General features: G+C 34.1%; 1 protein-coding gene and 1 non-coding gene across 2 annotated transcripts; one reads left to right on the forward strand and one right to left on the reverse strand.

The window, feature by feature from the left end:
- Positions 1–3,125: 3,125 nt before the first annotated feature.
- LOC112092164 lies at positions 3,126–3,232 on the forward strand. Its single transcript, XR_002902457.1, has one exon. It is a non-coding gene; the product is annotated as a small nucleolar RNA R71 (small nucleolar RNA).
- Positions 3,233–11,669: 8,437 nt separating this feature from the next.
- Positions 11,670–14,090, reverse strand: LOC21401130 (GDSL esterase/lipase 7). The gene is made up of 5 exons (XM_024167533.1): positions 13,786–14,090; positions 13,520–13,641; positions 12,949–13,203; positions 12,011–12,263; positions 11,670–11,885 (listed from the first exon to the last, which is right to left on the reverse strand). The coding sequence occupies exons 1-5, from the start codon at positions 14,036–14,038 to the stop codon at positions 11,674–11,676; spliced, it is 1,095 nt and encodes a 364-aa protein (XP_024023301.1). The 5' UTR covers positions 14,039–14,090; the 3' UTR covers positions 11,670–11,673.
- Between the last annotated feature and the right edge of the window lie 427 nt (positions 14,091–14,517).

The following is a 14,517-nucleotide window of genomic DNA, read 5'->3' on the forward strand; positions in this document are numbered from 1 at the left end:
TACATGGCAAAGGTACCTTATGCTTCAGCGGTCGGGAGCCTCATGTATGCAATGCTTTGTACTCGACCGGACATTTGTCATACGGTCGGGATTGTAAGTCGATATAAGTCGAATCCAGGACCTAACCACTGGGTTGCGGCCAAGCATATATTCAAGTATCTTCGGAGGACTAGAAATTATATGCTGGTATATTCCGGGGAGGATTTGACACCTCTAGAATTTACAGATTCAGATTTTCAATCATGTTTGGATTCTAAGAAATCGACTTCGGGTTCTGTCTTTACTCTGGGAGGTGGTTCCGTCGTTTGGAAGAGTGTCAAGCAAACTTGCACTTCTGACTCAACGATGGAAGCCGAGTATGTGGCAGCTAGTGATGCTTCAAAAGAAGCGGTGTGGCTCCGTAAATTTCTGATGGATCTTGAAGTAGTTCCTGGTGTGGATAAGCCATTGAGACTATACTGTGATAACAGCGCGGCAATAGCTAACACCAAAAAACTAAGATATCCGAAAATGAGTAAGCACATAGATAGGAAGTATCACGTGATAAGAAGCTTTATTGAAGAAGGGCATTTGGAAATATGCAGGATCGCGTCAGAGGACAATATGGCTTACTCGTTCACGAAGGCCCTGCCGGCTAAGGTCTTCGAGAAGCATGTCGAGGCTATGGGAATGCGTAGCATGTCACATTTACTCACTTAAGTGCAAGTGGGAGATTGTTAGCATTTTTGCCCTTAGGAATAAATGTAACAATATTCTTTTAGACATTTTGACTATTAATAAAGATTTTTTTATTTCATATATCTATGTATTGTCCTCTTTATGTTCATAATAGTTGAATGTATGATAAGCAAACTGAAAGTCTGAGACTATCATTCTAAATCTTTAGGTCATGCATGTAATGTGAAGAACATGCGGAAGACAAGAATCTAAAGATGATAGTCTAAATCTTATGATCCACAATCGAGGGAATAAAGTTGGGCTCTTTATTCATGTAAAATTGTTATGTTGTCTACTTCCTAACGGAGACGGCTTGTCTTGGTCGTCGGAGGTGGGACTCTATGGGTAGAGACATTGATATAGTTTCTAATGGTGAAATTTATATTGGATCTGACCAAAGTTGAATTATTTTAATTAATAATTCTGTTTGAATAAAACAATTCACTTTTGACGAATTATATGTTGTCATCTTAATCCTGAGATGGATGATGAACCCGTATGCTTGAGTTGTATCCTTTGATGTACTAAATGGAGACATCCTGACATTATGTAAAGGTACGCTTGCCTGTACATTGGGGGTATGACTCGTGTATGCGTAGATTCGTTATTCATAGATAGTGGAATCCATAGCTCCTATAAAGAGTAAATGATATCCTCTTATGCATTATCAGTGGATTAGAAAATACAAGCGCTCGGCCATTAGACTACTCTGTGTTATCTAATGGTTTACTATTTGTAATGGTACGAATAGTATTTTTCCGATGGTATGATAATGGAACATAAGATAAATATAATCGGGAAGGTAAAACGGAACTTGACCTCAAGTCGACTATGGATATCTTATGGGGATGGTACACTAATATATTGAGTCATGGACTAGAGCTAATCAGAGCTTTGTAAATACGCTATATAAATCGAGAGTGCAGCTTTAGGCTTTTAGTGGAATAGCGCTAGAGTTTTATAATCATGAGACGGACTTGTTGGTTTACAAGTAGCGTTGTGATTATAGGAGCTTGATTTATATATGTTCATCGGGTCCCTTTGCTAGCTCACATAATTTCATGTAACGATACTGCGTATTTCCTACACATTGGTAACTTGTGTTATTTTCGTAAAAGAGGTTCAAAGTTAATTCATGGGTGATTTATCAGGTGAATTAATTGATAAATTAATTCTAGATAAATTGGTTGAATTATTGTTTTAAGAGTTGTTTAATATGGGAAGACTATTATATGACTGTTTTGATCAGGCAATTTCTCTATTGGGTTGCTTGAATCAAAACTGAGGCTCTATGCAAGTTTCCCGTGTTGGAAAAACTAGGAAAATAACTTTCGTCAGTGCAGACAGGTCGACTGGTTGGGTAGACCGGTCACATGTCGACCGGTTCGTGAAGGACAGGTCGACCGGTGAGTTATAACGTCTCTGTCACCGGTCGACCGGTTGCAACGTAAAATGCATGCCAACGTGGCAAAATCGACTATGGATGTGATTAGAACTTTGGAAAACCTAATTATTATGGAAGTATGACTTCCTAAACACTATAAATAGCCTACTAAGTCACATTACTCATAAGATCACTTGAGAGACTTTTTGAGGCTATTGATAAAAGATTTCTGAGAGGAAAAATTGTTTAATTCTCAAGAACAATTTTTGCTTTGGCTCTCCTATGATTGGAAGGAGATCAAGAATACCAAGAAGAGATTGAACGACGTGTGCCCACCCGTACTCCGATCGTGGAAACGAGAATAGCAAAGAAGACCAGTTGGTTGAGGCTCTTCCGGTTGCTGTTTGGAACGCTTTGATCTGTCAGACGTGCAGTTTCCTAAATCTCAAAAGGTATGATTTAGATCTTTAGTATTTATGTTATATAGCATTATGAACATGTTCTTGGTTGGCTTTGACGTTGATTAAATTTTTTTAAATTCCGCTGCACGCTCGATGCCATTATTTTCCAACATCTCCAAGACAAGTTTAGGTGATTACGCCATCTTTGATTAAACCTGTTAGAGTAAGGATTGTTCTGTTGCGCCTGCTCCATTTGTACTTGTGCAAAAGGGTTGTCAGCTTGACATTCAGAACCTTGATGAGGCCCATTACAAAATTCGCAAACTAGAGATGATGCTTGGATGGCATTGGCTGTCAAATTATTATTTTACAATTGTTTGGAAAAAGAAGCAATTTGAGTCGTGAGTTTAGTGATGGCATCTATCTCATGTACTCCGGCTGTATTCTTTGGTATGCTTCTTTCACTAGGCCACTGGTAATTATTGGTTGCCATATCTTCTAGCAACTCATATGCTTCATCTTTATTTTTCTTCATTAATGCTCTTCCTGCAGATGCATTGATTAGAGTTCTTGTAGTGCCATTCAACCCATTGTAGAAATTATGGACTTGCATCCATTTAGGTAGACCATGATGAGGACATCTTCTCAGTAACTCCTTGTATCTCTCTCATGCTTCATATAGAGTTTCACCTTCATATTGAGCAAAATTGTTGATCTCAATGCACATCTTCACTGTTTTAGCCGGTGGAAAAAACTTAGAAAGGAACTTCTGAACTAAGTCTTCCCAACTAGTGATCGAATTTGGCGGTAGTGAATTCAACCAACTTTTTGCTTTATCTCTCAAAGAGAAAGGAAACAACTGAAGGTGAAAAGCTTCATCATTAACTCCATTGTATTTCACAGTATCGCAAATCTCCAAAAAATTTACGATGTGAGCATTAGGATCTTCATTTGGCAATCCATTAAATTGGATCTCTTGAATCATCTGCAACATCACCGGCTTTAATTCAAAATTATTCACCTGAATAGCAAGCCTCCTGATCACTGATTAAACACCGATTGGTGGTAATGCATAATCTCGTAAAGTCATTGGCTGATTGACTACCGGTGGATTGTTCAGTGGTTGATTATTCCCATTTATTTCTCCTTCAGGATCAGTCATCACTTATGGCAACTGAATGGCAACTTCTCTCTTCTCTCTTCGGTTTCTTCAACAGCTACGCTCAATTTCTAAATCCAGAGGTAGTAGACTGTTGCTCCCAAGCTTTCGCATGCACATAAAGTAAATTCTTGCATAGAACTAAACAAGAACAAGAAAATAAATAACAAAATAAAATCTAAAGTAAAACTAGAGTTATTTGGTATCGATATTAGTAAAAATAAAACAATCCCCGGCAACAGCGCCAAAAACTTGTTGTGAAAAATCGTAACGCATGTATACACTATCGCAATCAAGTAATATAATATTGAATAAAAATATCGTCCCACGAGGATTGTTGTTTACTAATTACCGAAATTATATTAACCCTAATTTTATTTAAATAATCGAAAAGAGAGTTTATAAAATTAAGTAAAGTAAAATTAAAACGATTAAATAAATCAAACAACGCTGCGCAATGGAATAAAATTCAATAGATTAAGACTCTAGGATTTCCGATTTCACCAAAATTAATCCTGTTCAAATTCCCATAATTTAAGAAAATTAACATTCAATTCTATACTAACAGTAATTTCTCTAAAACAATTATTATTCTTTCTCAAGCAACAATAATATTAATCCAACAAGCAAACTCTACATCTCTGTCAGACTTCTAAACCTGTTGAAAATCATTAAGTGCAAGAAATTCAAAAGAACTGCACAAGCATCATAGATATCTCTATCCTATGAACAACTCATGGTATTTCAATTAGGAGCTTATTTAATTATCACCTCTCAGTCTCAAATCAAATACAAAATCATGTAATAGTTGGACAAACAATTACAAGCATTAAGAATAAATTGAAATACTCAGCATATATGGATTAAACATCAATTACTTAAAAAGAAGATTGAGAATCTTTACATTCATAATCTGGCTACATCGTAGCCCTAGAAAAAGAAATTAGTTCATCTCTAAACAAAATAAATTCCTAAACAAAGTCTTAATCATTGGAAAAGAAAGAAAAGAACTAGTTTGGAGTTGAATTGAAGCGTCTCTGTCTCTGGATTTTTACCGTTCTTCTTCTTCGTACTCAATTCTCCTTTTTCTTCTTGAATCTCCTCTCAAAAGTCAGCCGTCATTCTCCAGTCCAAAAGTCCCCTCTAATTGCCCTAGAATCATCTATTTATCAGTTTTGAAGCATTAGGGTCAATACGGGTAAGTTTTCTCACGAGTTGTCTTCAAAACACGTCTTTTCTCCTGTCATAGCGCCGCGGCGCTGAGTTCCTAGCACTGCGGCGCTGCCTGTGAAAAATCCTGGGCGCCAAAACGCTATCATGGGCACCAAAACGCTGCCCATTCTGCCCAAATGTCTTGGTTCCGTAAAACTAAGTGCCAAAACGCTACAAATTGGTGCCTAAGCGCTATGTTTGCTGTCTTTTTCCACCAAAAGTTGTTCAAAACCTTCCAAATCATAGACTTTCACCTAACCTTCAAACAAAGAACGAAAACACACATAAAAACTAACAAAAATCTCGAAAACTAACTAAATATTAAGTGTAAAACGATACTAAATGAGCGAGTAAAACTCACTCATCAACCAGTCAGGAGAATAAAGGAATAAGCCAGCGATTAAGGCTGGGATCACAATAAGAGTTTTAGGTTGCCCTAATTTTTCCCAAAAACCCTAGCCTTACAGCTCTTATACCATGAAGAATAATGAATGAATTTTATTATGAATGAATCGCAGATTACAAGCTATTCTACACTCTATTTATATACACTTTCTGTTACATAAAATCAGGAAAGAATCCAAAACAGATCAGCCCATTTCCAAGACTTTAGGACTCGGCAATCTTTCCTGATTTTCTATACTAGAAAATCTCCTAAAAAACCTCCTATGATATCTCATCTGAGATTTCCTACAATAAAGAATCAGAATACGCTTTCTGACACTGTATTGATGCGGTTATTATTAGCTTATCTTTTTTAGGTTCCATGTGCAGACTGTAATTGCTTAAGAGATGCAGTCTTTATTCTAGGATCTCTTCCAGGTTCGTAGTGACACTAGGGAGTGCTTCATATCAGGATACTTGTGACTATAGTTCCAATATTCCTGGTTTTACTTTCCCTGCCATGTTTTGATGTTGAACAGCTTTTTATTTTTTTATTTTTTTATTTTAAATGTTTTCTTAGCCAAAAAGGTTCTTTTTTATGTTAGCCTGGCTTCGGTTGTTTCCTTTGCTAACAAGTGGTCAAACTCCAGCTAGCATCATTTTTCTTGTCTTGCTTCCTAGTTGTATAATCTGTGAAAGTAAAAAGACAATGTCTTTGTTAGTCGACTTACATTAGGCAAGTGAGCAACATCATTGTTACATCCATAAACCATTCTTAAAAGTGATAATACGTGAGTAAAGAACTAATGTGTTTAGGATTAGACAATGGAGGTTGGTGATATGTTTTCGTCATTGGCATTTGGATTAAAGATTCTATTGGGTTTTCTTTTCTTGGGCCCGCTTGGGAGTTGGTGCCAAGTCTCTTGTGTTCTGTCTCGTTGTCTTCCCAAGCCACCAATAGATTACTGATTTGAATTGGAGGAATACCACATTTAAAGGTTGTTAGCACTGTTAATTCTTAAACTACGAACATTATGACCCTTCGTTTTAAACTTTTAATTTTAAAAAATTACTCTATGAACTTTTAATTTTTGGCAGTTTTGGTCCGTAGCAGCACTAAAATTGGGTTTTAAATTTAACCAAAAAGAAAAAGGTATAGAAAAGGGCCAATTTTGGTCCCTATTAACTTTTAATATTTGGTAGTTTTGCTCGTACCAACGTTTGCAAGTTAGATGTAAATTCATGACATATTGGATCGAAATAGATAGTCGATATGCTGGTATCATCTCTCATTCAGATGAATTTAATCCTTCATTCTTTACTTCAAGCACTTATATCACATATCACAATAATTAAGCTGAGTAATATTTCGAAGTTTACGAAGACGAGATGTATATCTATCCAAGACAAGAAGATATTTCCTTTTTGGCGGATATCATGGGATATGTGACACATCTTTTATGAGGGCAGTTTTGTCACAAAACATATATATATGCTGTTCGCACACACGCTCCCGTATAAGGTGGTTTGTGGAGAAAATAAAAGACACATATATACACTAATACACTGTACACAGCAAAAATGGAATCTCTTTCTTGGATTCTCAAACTAGCTCTCTTGGTAATATCAGATATTCTGAACTAAGCATGCTTCTAATCACATTTCTTGACTTGATATGTGCATATATATATATATATATATACATATATATATTGTTGGTATATACACAAGGGCATGTGACTATGTCCTTAAAAGGCAAACAGATTTTCAGTTCCAAGTTCCACAAAGGCCGCCTTCGGTGGCAACACAAATAGGATACACCCTTCTAAACCTCAAAAGGCTCACCAATATTTTCCGTACGTAGGCCTTGATATTATCTTTCACACTACTATTTATGTATATCGTGAGGATGCTCATCGACTTTATAGACTAGCTTAAGTATTATGACCATATCGACGCGTGGTCGGTACACATGTACGTAGGTTGACTAAAGGTTCCCTTCTGGTTTATTAACATAACCTTATCAGGAAAGCTTTTAATATTACTTAATTACGATCTGATCATTAGTGAGATCAACCATGTTAAGTTGGATATACATGACCACAGAGATATTTAATTAAAGAATCAAAGACAAGACATTAATATTGGTACTAGGAGCCGACGATCACCACGGCCTTTTGTATGCATGCATGCATGCAGCCGAAACCTGAGTTATCCAACACGATCATTTGGTCATGGAAAATTAAGCATTTTTTCTTTCTGTCTCTTATTATTATCATTTTTTTTTACAGAAGAAATAGATAACTTTTAATGGGAGTTAATGGATACTATAGTAATAATATATAGTGATACAATATTGCCATCTGCAATATTAAACATCAGTACTATTAGTTACGTAGTACAAAAGTTGATTGTAGAGACTCTACAGAATATCATGGCAATTGTCACGACATATCCAACGCTATAATGAAATGATGATATTCGACACTGTTTTTCTTACTGCCCCTCCCCCTCTTTTGGGAGTGATAATGGTACGTTAAGTAGTTGAAATGATATAAATTTTAAGAGAAATGCTATAATCTTATTTTTTTCTGTCAATTTTTTTTTTATCATTTTTAATATTTATTGTTTGACACATGCGTTCTACTAACTTGTAATAATAAGAATGCATCTCTGTAACAAACTTTCAATAACTTGTAGTTACGTAGTAGAAGGTGGTGTCGGTTAATATTTTAGGCAATTATAAAAATGAGTCCCGTTGGCCTATGTTGAACCGACTAATTGGTAAAACAAAACACACACTGTTCTCAAGGAGAAGCCACTAGCACAAAGTTGGAGGTCACGCCCTCGTGTTCTAAAATCTAAACTAAAACTATTCCTAATTAATTTGTTTAATATATAATAATGTTAATTTTGTTAAAAGGTGAAATTGTTGAGAAATTCTAGGTCTCCAACACTTGTCAATGTTCTGCAGGCTCTTAATTTTATGCCTTAAGATGCTCATGCTTTGCCCTTGGGAACTATGCTGCTAGCTAATCACCAAATTTTCTCTCTTCAATTAATTAAAGAATATTATTATTACGGGAAATTGTCATAATTTGGTGCTTTCAAATACATGATTTTTCCTTAATTTTCTGTAACTGTTTGTTTCCAATATGAAACTCTAAAACAAGTACAAATAATTATCCTAAAGGGAATTAAAATAACTAATTACTATAGTTTTATCTTGTGTACATCATGCATCTATATATACAGCAGCTAGCTATATTTAGATATTGAAACATGTTTGTTTCCTGGAGAAAAAGGATTCAACTGCCAAGTAAAACAAAGAAAAATGTTACTTAAAGTCAATCTCTAGAGTATCCAATGGAAGGCAATTAATGCTTCGTTCAATTTGCTACATTCTTCATTATTTATTCATTGTTATTATTTTTTTCACCAATATATGTTCAAAGCAGATCAGAAGCGAATCTCTGACTCGGACCGTTGTGGGGATTGAGATATTGACCCTTGCCACAATCACTAAGTTAGTTTATTTGATTTCTTAATGAAATAAGTACCAGCTAATATCTGACTATATATATTGATAAACTTGATCAAGCTCAAAAGCATGATTTCCATATCAACATCAGACATTAATACCCACCGTACCTACTAAATTGCAAAACGCCAATGAAGAACTATTACTCTACACTAATACTTAAATAGTTAAATGTTTCTTCTAGCTGTTTGGTCTTCTACAAAAAAATAATAAAAAAAGATCTATTAGAAAAAGGCACGCCCACAGATGGCTATAAGGTCTAGTAGCCTACTAGCTAGCCTCGTTAATTATTTAGACTTGATAAAAATGCCACATTATGAAATTGTGAAAAAGAAAAGCGGCTAGTAAAGTTTAGTAGAAGGCTTCTTTTGTGGTCCTACTTAACTTTGATATATATATATATATATATATATATATATACACACACACACACACACAGATATTATTTATTTTCAATATAGATGATAAAATATATCAGTGAAGAAAGCCTAGATAGTTCACCGAATCCTTAATACAGTGATGAGTCATCATAAATTATATATTTAATTACCTCGTTGCATGCATGGCAGCAGTCATATTTAGCAAAACACCTTTGTTTTCTATCTAAATTAATACAAAATGTATTTTACTAAACCTTATAACCTTTCCATATAGTTCAACTTATGAAACCAAACATTCAAACTTTTGCGAATAAATTAGAACTAGTAGGACAGTGTGCACAGTTTTTTTTTTTCTCTCTTTTTCTTAATAATTTAAACTTTTGAGTTCTCCTAAGCTCTGTTAAGCCAGAAAAAAAAATTATTAATTTTGTCAGGTGTACCTTAACCCTAGGTTTGACTTGGGTTTTGAAACACTCTTATAAAACCCCACATTATGCTCTCCTTGATCTCCCCTCTTTTGTTGTTGAACAACAAGAATATTACCCTTACTTTCTTTCTAATATAACACTAGCAAGAGACAAAATTCACAACTATGGTGCACAAAAGGTTCACAATGATCATCAGCTTCTTTTTAGGGCTTCTCTTTGTCATGCATGGCCTAATGGGCTCCTCTGCACATGCCCATGAACAAGGTAAACATGCTATTGATTTATATAGCTTTAGTTTCTCTCTCATTTATACCATAGATTCATAATAATTTAGTTGAAATAATGTTTTGTTTATTTTTTTTTTTTGCAGATAAGGATATTGGGCTTGCTACACTGACTGGAGGAAGGAAACTCATGGGGGCATTAAAGAAAGAGATTGTGGGAGAAGGGCCAAAAATGAATAATGGAGCTGGGATGTCAAAGATTTCAGGTGCAACTCCTTCTGATGGAAAAGGGGGTGTAAATGTAAAAAGTAAACTTGGAGATAAAAGCGATCATCTTAGTACTAGTGCTATGAAAATGGGCGGTTTATTTGTAGCTTTCAGTGCTGATTATCATGCACCTAGACGCCACCCTCCTATACATAATTGAGCGAAAAAGAAAAAAAGCATTTTTGGGAAGTTTTCAAAGATAGAACTTTTTGCTAATTGTGCCATGTGTGTATCATATATAGGGTGCTCTAGTTGATCAAATATGTAAACATTATATATCTATATAATGGTTTTTTGGTAGAAATATCCATATAATGGATGTACGAATGTAAAATTTAGATGTTCGAATCGAGCTCTTGTATTTCTTTTTGGTGCATATGTATGCTGAATATTCTGTAACTTTGGAGAATTTTCGAGTTGTTTTTTTCTTAAGAAAAGTTAACACTATATATAGTTCAGCTTTCAGATCATATACATGTCATCTGATTGCAGGATCAGAGGATATGAAAGCTTCAAATTCTCTAGGGAGTTCTCAAGAAAGTTCGAACTCTCAGGTTTCTCTCTCTCTCTCTATATATGTGTGTGTAATACACACACACCCAATAAATATATGTATATGTATACACACACCACCTATATATATGTGCTTAGTAGGCTAGCTAGTTAGCTATAGAGGAATCTTGTCATGGAAATTCCCACTATTTGTTTAGTGAATATGCAAGGTTGGAATCATATTTAGGGAATTAATTTCCTTATGGTTTGCATATAGTAACACACTCAACATTATTAGGAAGTTAATTATTATATTTCTTTATATTGATTGTATCTAGCTAATTGCTTTTGCACAGGAAGGAGCCATCCAAGAAAGTACTGATCATGATGATCATCAACAACATCACGATGAAAGTACTTCTGATCATCAGCAAAGTAGTACTAGTAGTGTTATTTTGAATGATGAAACTAGAAGGCTTCTTGAAGCAGCCAAAGAGATAGTGAGTCTGATGCATAAAGATTACAAGGGAATGGGTCGTCGCAAGCCACCCATTAACAATCACGAGCCATCTCATTGAGTACTTCTCAATCTACAATTAACTGTTTAGCTAGAGACTCACAATTTTGCCTACCAATATAGGCCAAAGTCAAATTGGTCTATACACAGGACATATATATACGTATAATAACAACGGTTTTTGTTCTATTTTGCTTCTTTTTTTTTTTTTTTTTGGTTACCTTGATCGGGTAATAGTATGTTTGTTTGTTTCTTCAACATGACACTTTTTAGGAAGTAAAACACCTGTAAGGGCTGTACATTAAATCTCTGTGTCCTTTTTTTTTTTTTTTGGTAATATGAAGTTTTACTGCTTTTCTTTCAAGTAAAATATTATACAAATTGAACAACTACTAAAGATTAAGAGATAAACAAAAAGAGAGATGTACATCAGCATAATTTAGTGAAGTGATTTGGCAAAGCTATCAATGATTTCGAATACATATCAAAGAATACATCTTGCAATGTAAACCTTAATTTGATTTATAATTTTTTTTTTTTTTTTGGTGTATCCAAACTAAATTACATTCAAATTTCTACAAGTTGCTTAATGAATGGGGAACACACCGATGAATCATTGAAACATCCACTTGCTATGACTGAACAAGCAGACTCAGTAAGATGATAAGCGTCCCAGAAGAAGTGATTGTTCGTTCCATCGCAAGGCGTTAGAAACGGAATACACCCAGAAGTCCCGTTTAACCAAGTGGTGCAACATGGATTTCTTGCATCCATTAAGGCTGTACATTATCACATACAAAAAATCGAAGTAATTAGTACTATATATAAATGCTGCTGTTTTGGTATATATGTATATATATATATATTAACTAATATCATGATAAATAAGTTAAATTAGATTTACCATATTTGGTAGGATTTTGTATTGCGTCGTAAGCGAGCCAATTTGCATGACCAAGAACGAAGGTTGAGCCTTGGAGAGTAGATGTTAGATTATTAAGCATTGGAGGAAGTCTTTCATTGAAATACGAAGCTAACTGATTTATTTCTTCCACACATTTGGTTCCATGATTTCGTTTCCTTGTTATTGATGGGAGGCACCCAAGTGGGCCTAATTCAAACATTATTACCTTCCTCGCTCCTAATTTGTATAACCTCTGAAAAAAAAAAAAACAATATTCGAAGAATCAGATAGATATTAATCATAGAAAATAATGAAAAAAAGTTAATGTGCTGATTTTAAATATAAAAAGTAGTAACTGGCCGTATGCGTATCTCTTCAATTTATATAAGAAAAATAATGCTGATGGAACACTACTAACAGTTCCATCCATACATTGTAGTCATTCCTCTGCATGTAATATTACATTTTGAAAAATGCTTAGAAACATGAAAATGGACTATATTTATAGATTTCTTGTTGTGGGAACACTTTCTATTAATGTATAGTGTTTTATAACACTATCGAACCGATATTTTCTAACATTGTAATTTGTATATTTTGCATTAAGCAGTGCTAGTTAGAAGCATCGCTTGTTTTTTAACACCACACACTAATAAAAAGTGAATTTCATGCTATAAATGAGGCTCGCTTTTTATTAGTTATGATTCTCAATATGATGATGCTCCCAAACATGCAATATTTCATTTTGTATATATGTAGTCTAAAGAATCTTTTTATTCACTTCTCAGACTCTGGTGGACATTTGAACTCAAATTTGGCAATATCATGACTAAAATGACAATAATATACGAGTGGAAATAAGTCGTGCAAGTTTCGTCATAAAAAATTAAAAAGAATATTATGAACTAATAATTAAAGAGTACATGAAAATATTATACCTGAAAATGCTGAGCCAGTTCATCCACCAGGAGTTGCGCAAATGATCGAGGAGAGTAGTTTTTCCGTATGGAAAATTGTCGTTCCAAGTAATTATTTATGTAATCATTATTGCCAACAGAAAAAATAAATATAGATTTTGAGAGGTAGTGAGAAAAATCCTGGGGATTTTTAAAGTATCTCCGCAACTCTGACGTATTATAAGTTGTAGTAATTTCAAACAAATCTATCTGATCTTTCATATTCAAGCATTTTCCCTGCCAACCATTAATAAATCTGTTATTATTTTTTCGAATCATGCAATATCTTTTCCAAGATACATTACTTCTTAGAATTAGATTAGATTATTGATCATAATCATGTAAAAATGTAATAAATTTTCATTATATAAATAAATGCATCAAAAACCTGATCTAAACTCCAAACACAGATATAATATGATATTCAGCTATTCAAGAAGCAAAGAAGAAAAAGAAATTAACAAAGAAACGTATTAAGCGCTAGACATACTAATTATACATGCATACATCATACGTCTATATATATATATATATATATATATATTGATCTTACATATTGGCTGCCAGTTTCTGGAAGAATGCCACAAGATCCAGATGCATAATTTAATCCAGTAACCGCTGCCGATCCTCTAATACTCAGGTACGGAGGCGGATTTGGTAGCCCAAGATAATCAGCTTTTTCATACAAAGATTCATAAAGAAAAAGAAATCAGATCAAAAGATTAACAAAGAACACGCATATAATAACATCATTGTGTACATATCTATATATATCATTATATATAAATGTTAAAAAGAGTATATGTATATTATACGTACCTATGAAATCGGCGACAGTTTTTCCATTGGTGAATCTTCCGGTGACCCCTTGGTCAAAGTTTACACCGTACGGCAAATAATCTGCCTTTGCAAGAGTTGGCAAAAGATTGTTGTTCCCGCTATCAAACAAAGAATCTCCAAAAACGTACAATGCCGGTGCTAGAGGCGAAGAGCGGGCTAATCTTGAAAAGTAGAACAAAATTACGAGCCATAATGGGAATAGTTTTGCCATTATCCTCGTAATTCTGATCATATTATTAGAGACAGAGCAGTTACGATAATGTTTGTTTGAGGAGAAAAACAAGGAAATTAGTAGTACTTGACGAGTGTGGAATTGGAATGGGCATAACATGACGTATTTATACGACTGATTTGTAAATGTTGTAATGTTTTCTTAACAATAAGTAAATAAAAATAAAAATAAAAAATGATATATGTTATGTTTATTGGAGGAATCTGTGTGTGAAAATGGTTCAGTATTAACGGTGAGTGCACGTCACGTGGAAGGTAAGCTTTTCAATTCAAATGTGTGGACTTGAAATTCATGATGATCATGGGATATATATATATATATATATATATATATATATATATTGACATTATTGGAGGAATCTGTGTGTGAAAATGGTTCAGTATTAACGGTGAGTGCACGTCACGTGGAAGGTAAGCTTTTCAATTCAAATGTGTGGACTTGAAATTCATGATGATCATGGGATATATATATATATATAT

This window comes from Morus notabilis, unplaced genomic scaffold, assembly GCF_000414095.1.
Source record: "Morus notabilis unplaced genomic scaffold, ASM41409v2 Scaffold948, whole genome shotgun sequence".
Taxonomy (NCBI): domain Eukaryota; kingdom Viridiplantae; phylum Streptophyta; class Magnoliopsida; order Rosales; family Moraceae; genus Morus; species Morus notabilis.

Coding starts and splice junctions, on each gene's coding strand:
- LOC21401130 (XM_024167533.1), bottom strand. CDS start 14,038: ATGATCAGAATTACGAGGATAATGGCAAAACTATTCCCATTATGGCTC. Junction 13,642..13,785: donor AACTGTCGCCGATTTCATAG/GTACGTATAATA, acceptor TGTATGAAAAAG/CTGATTATCTTGGGCTACCA. Junction 12,264..12,948: donor AACTGGCTCAGCATTTTCAG/GTATAATATTTT, acceptor TTTTTTTTTCAG/AGGTTATACAAATTAGGAGC.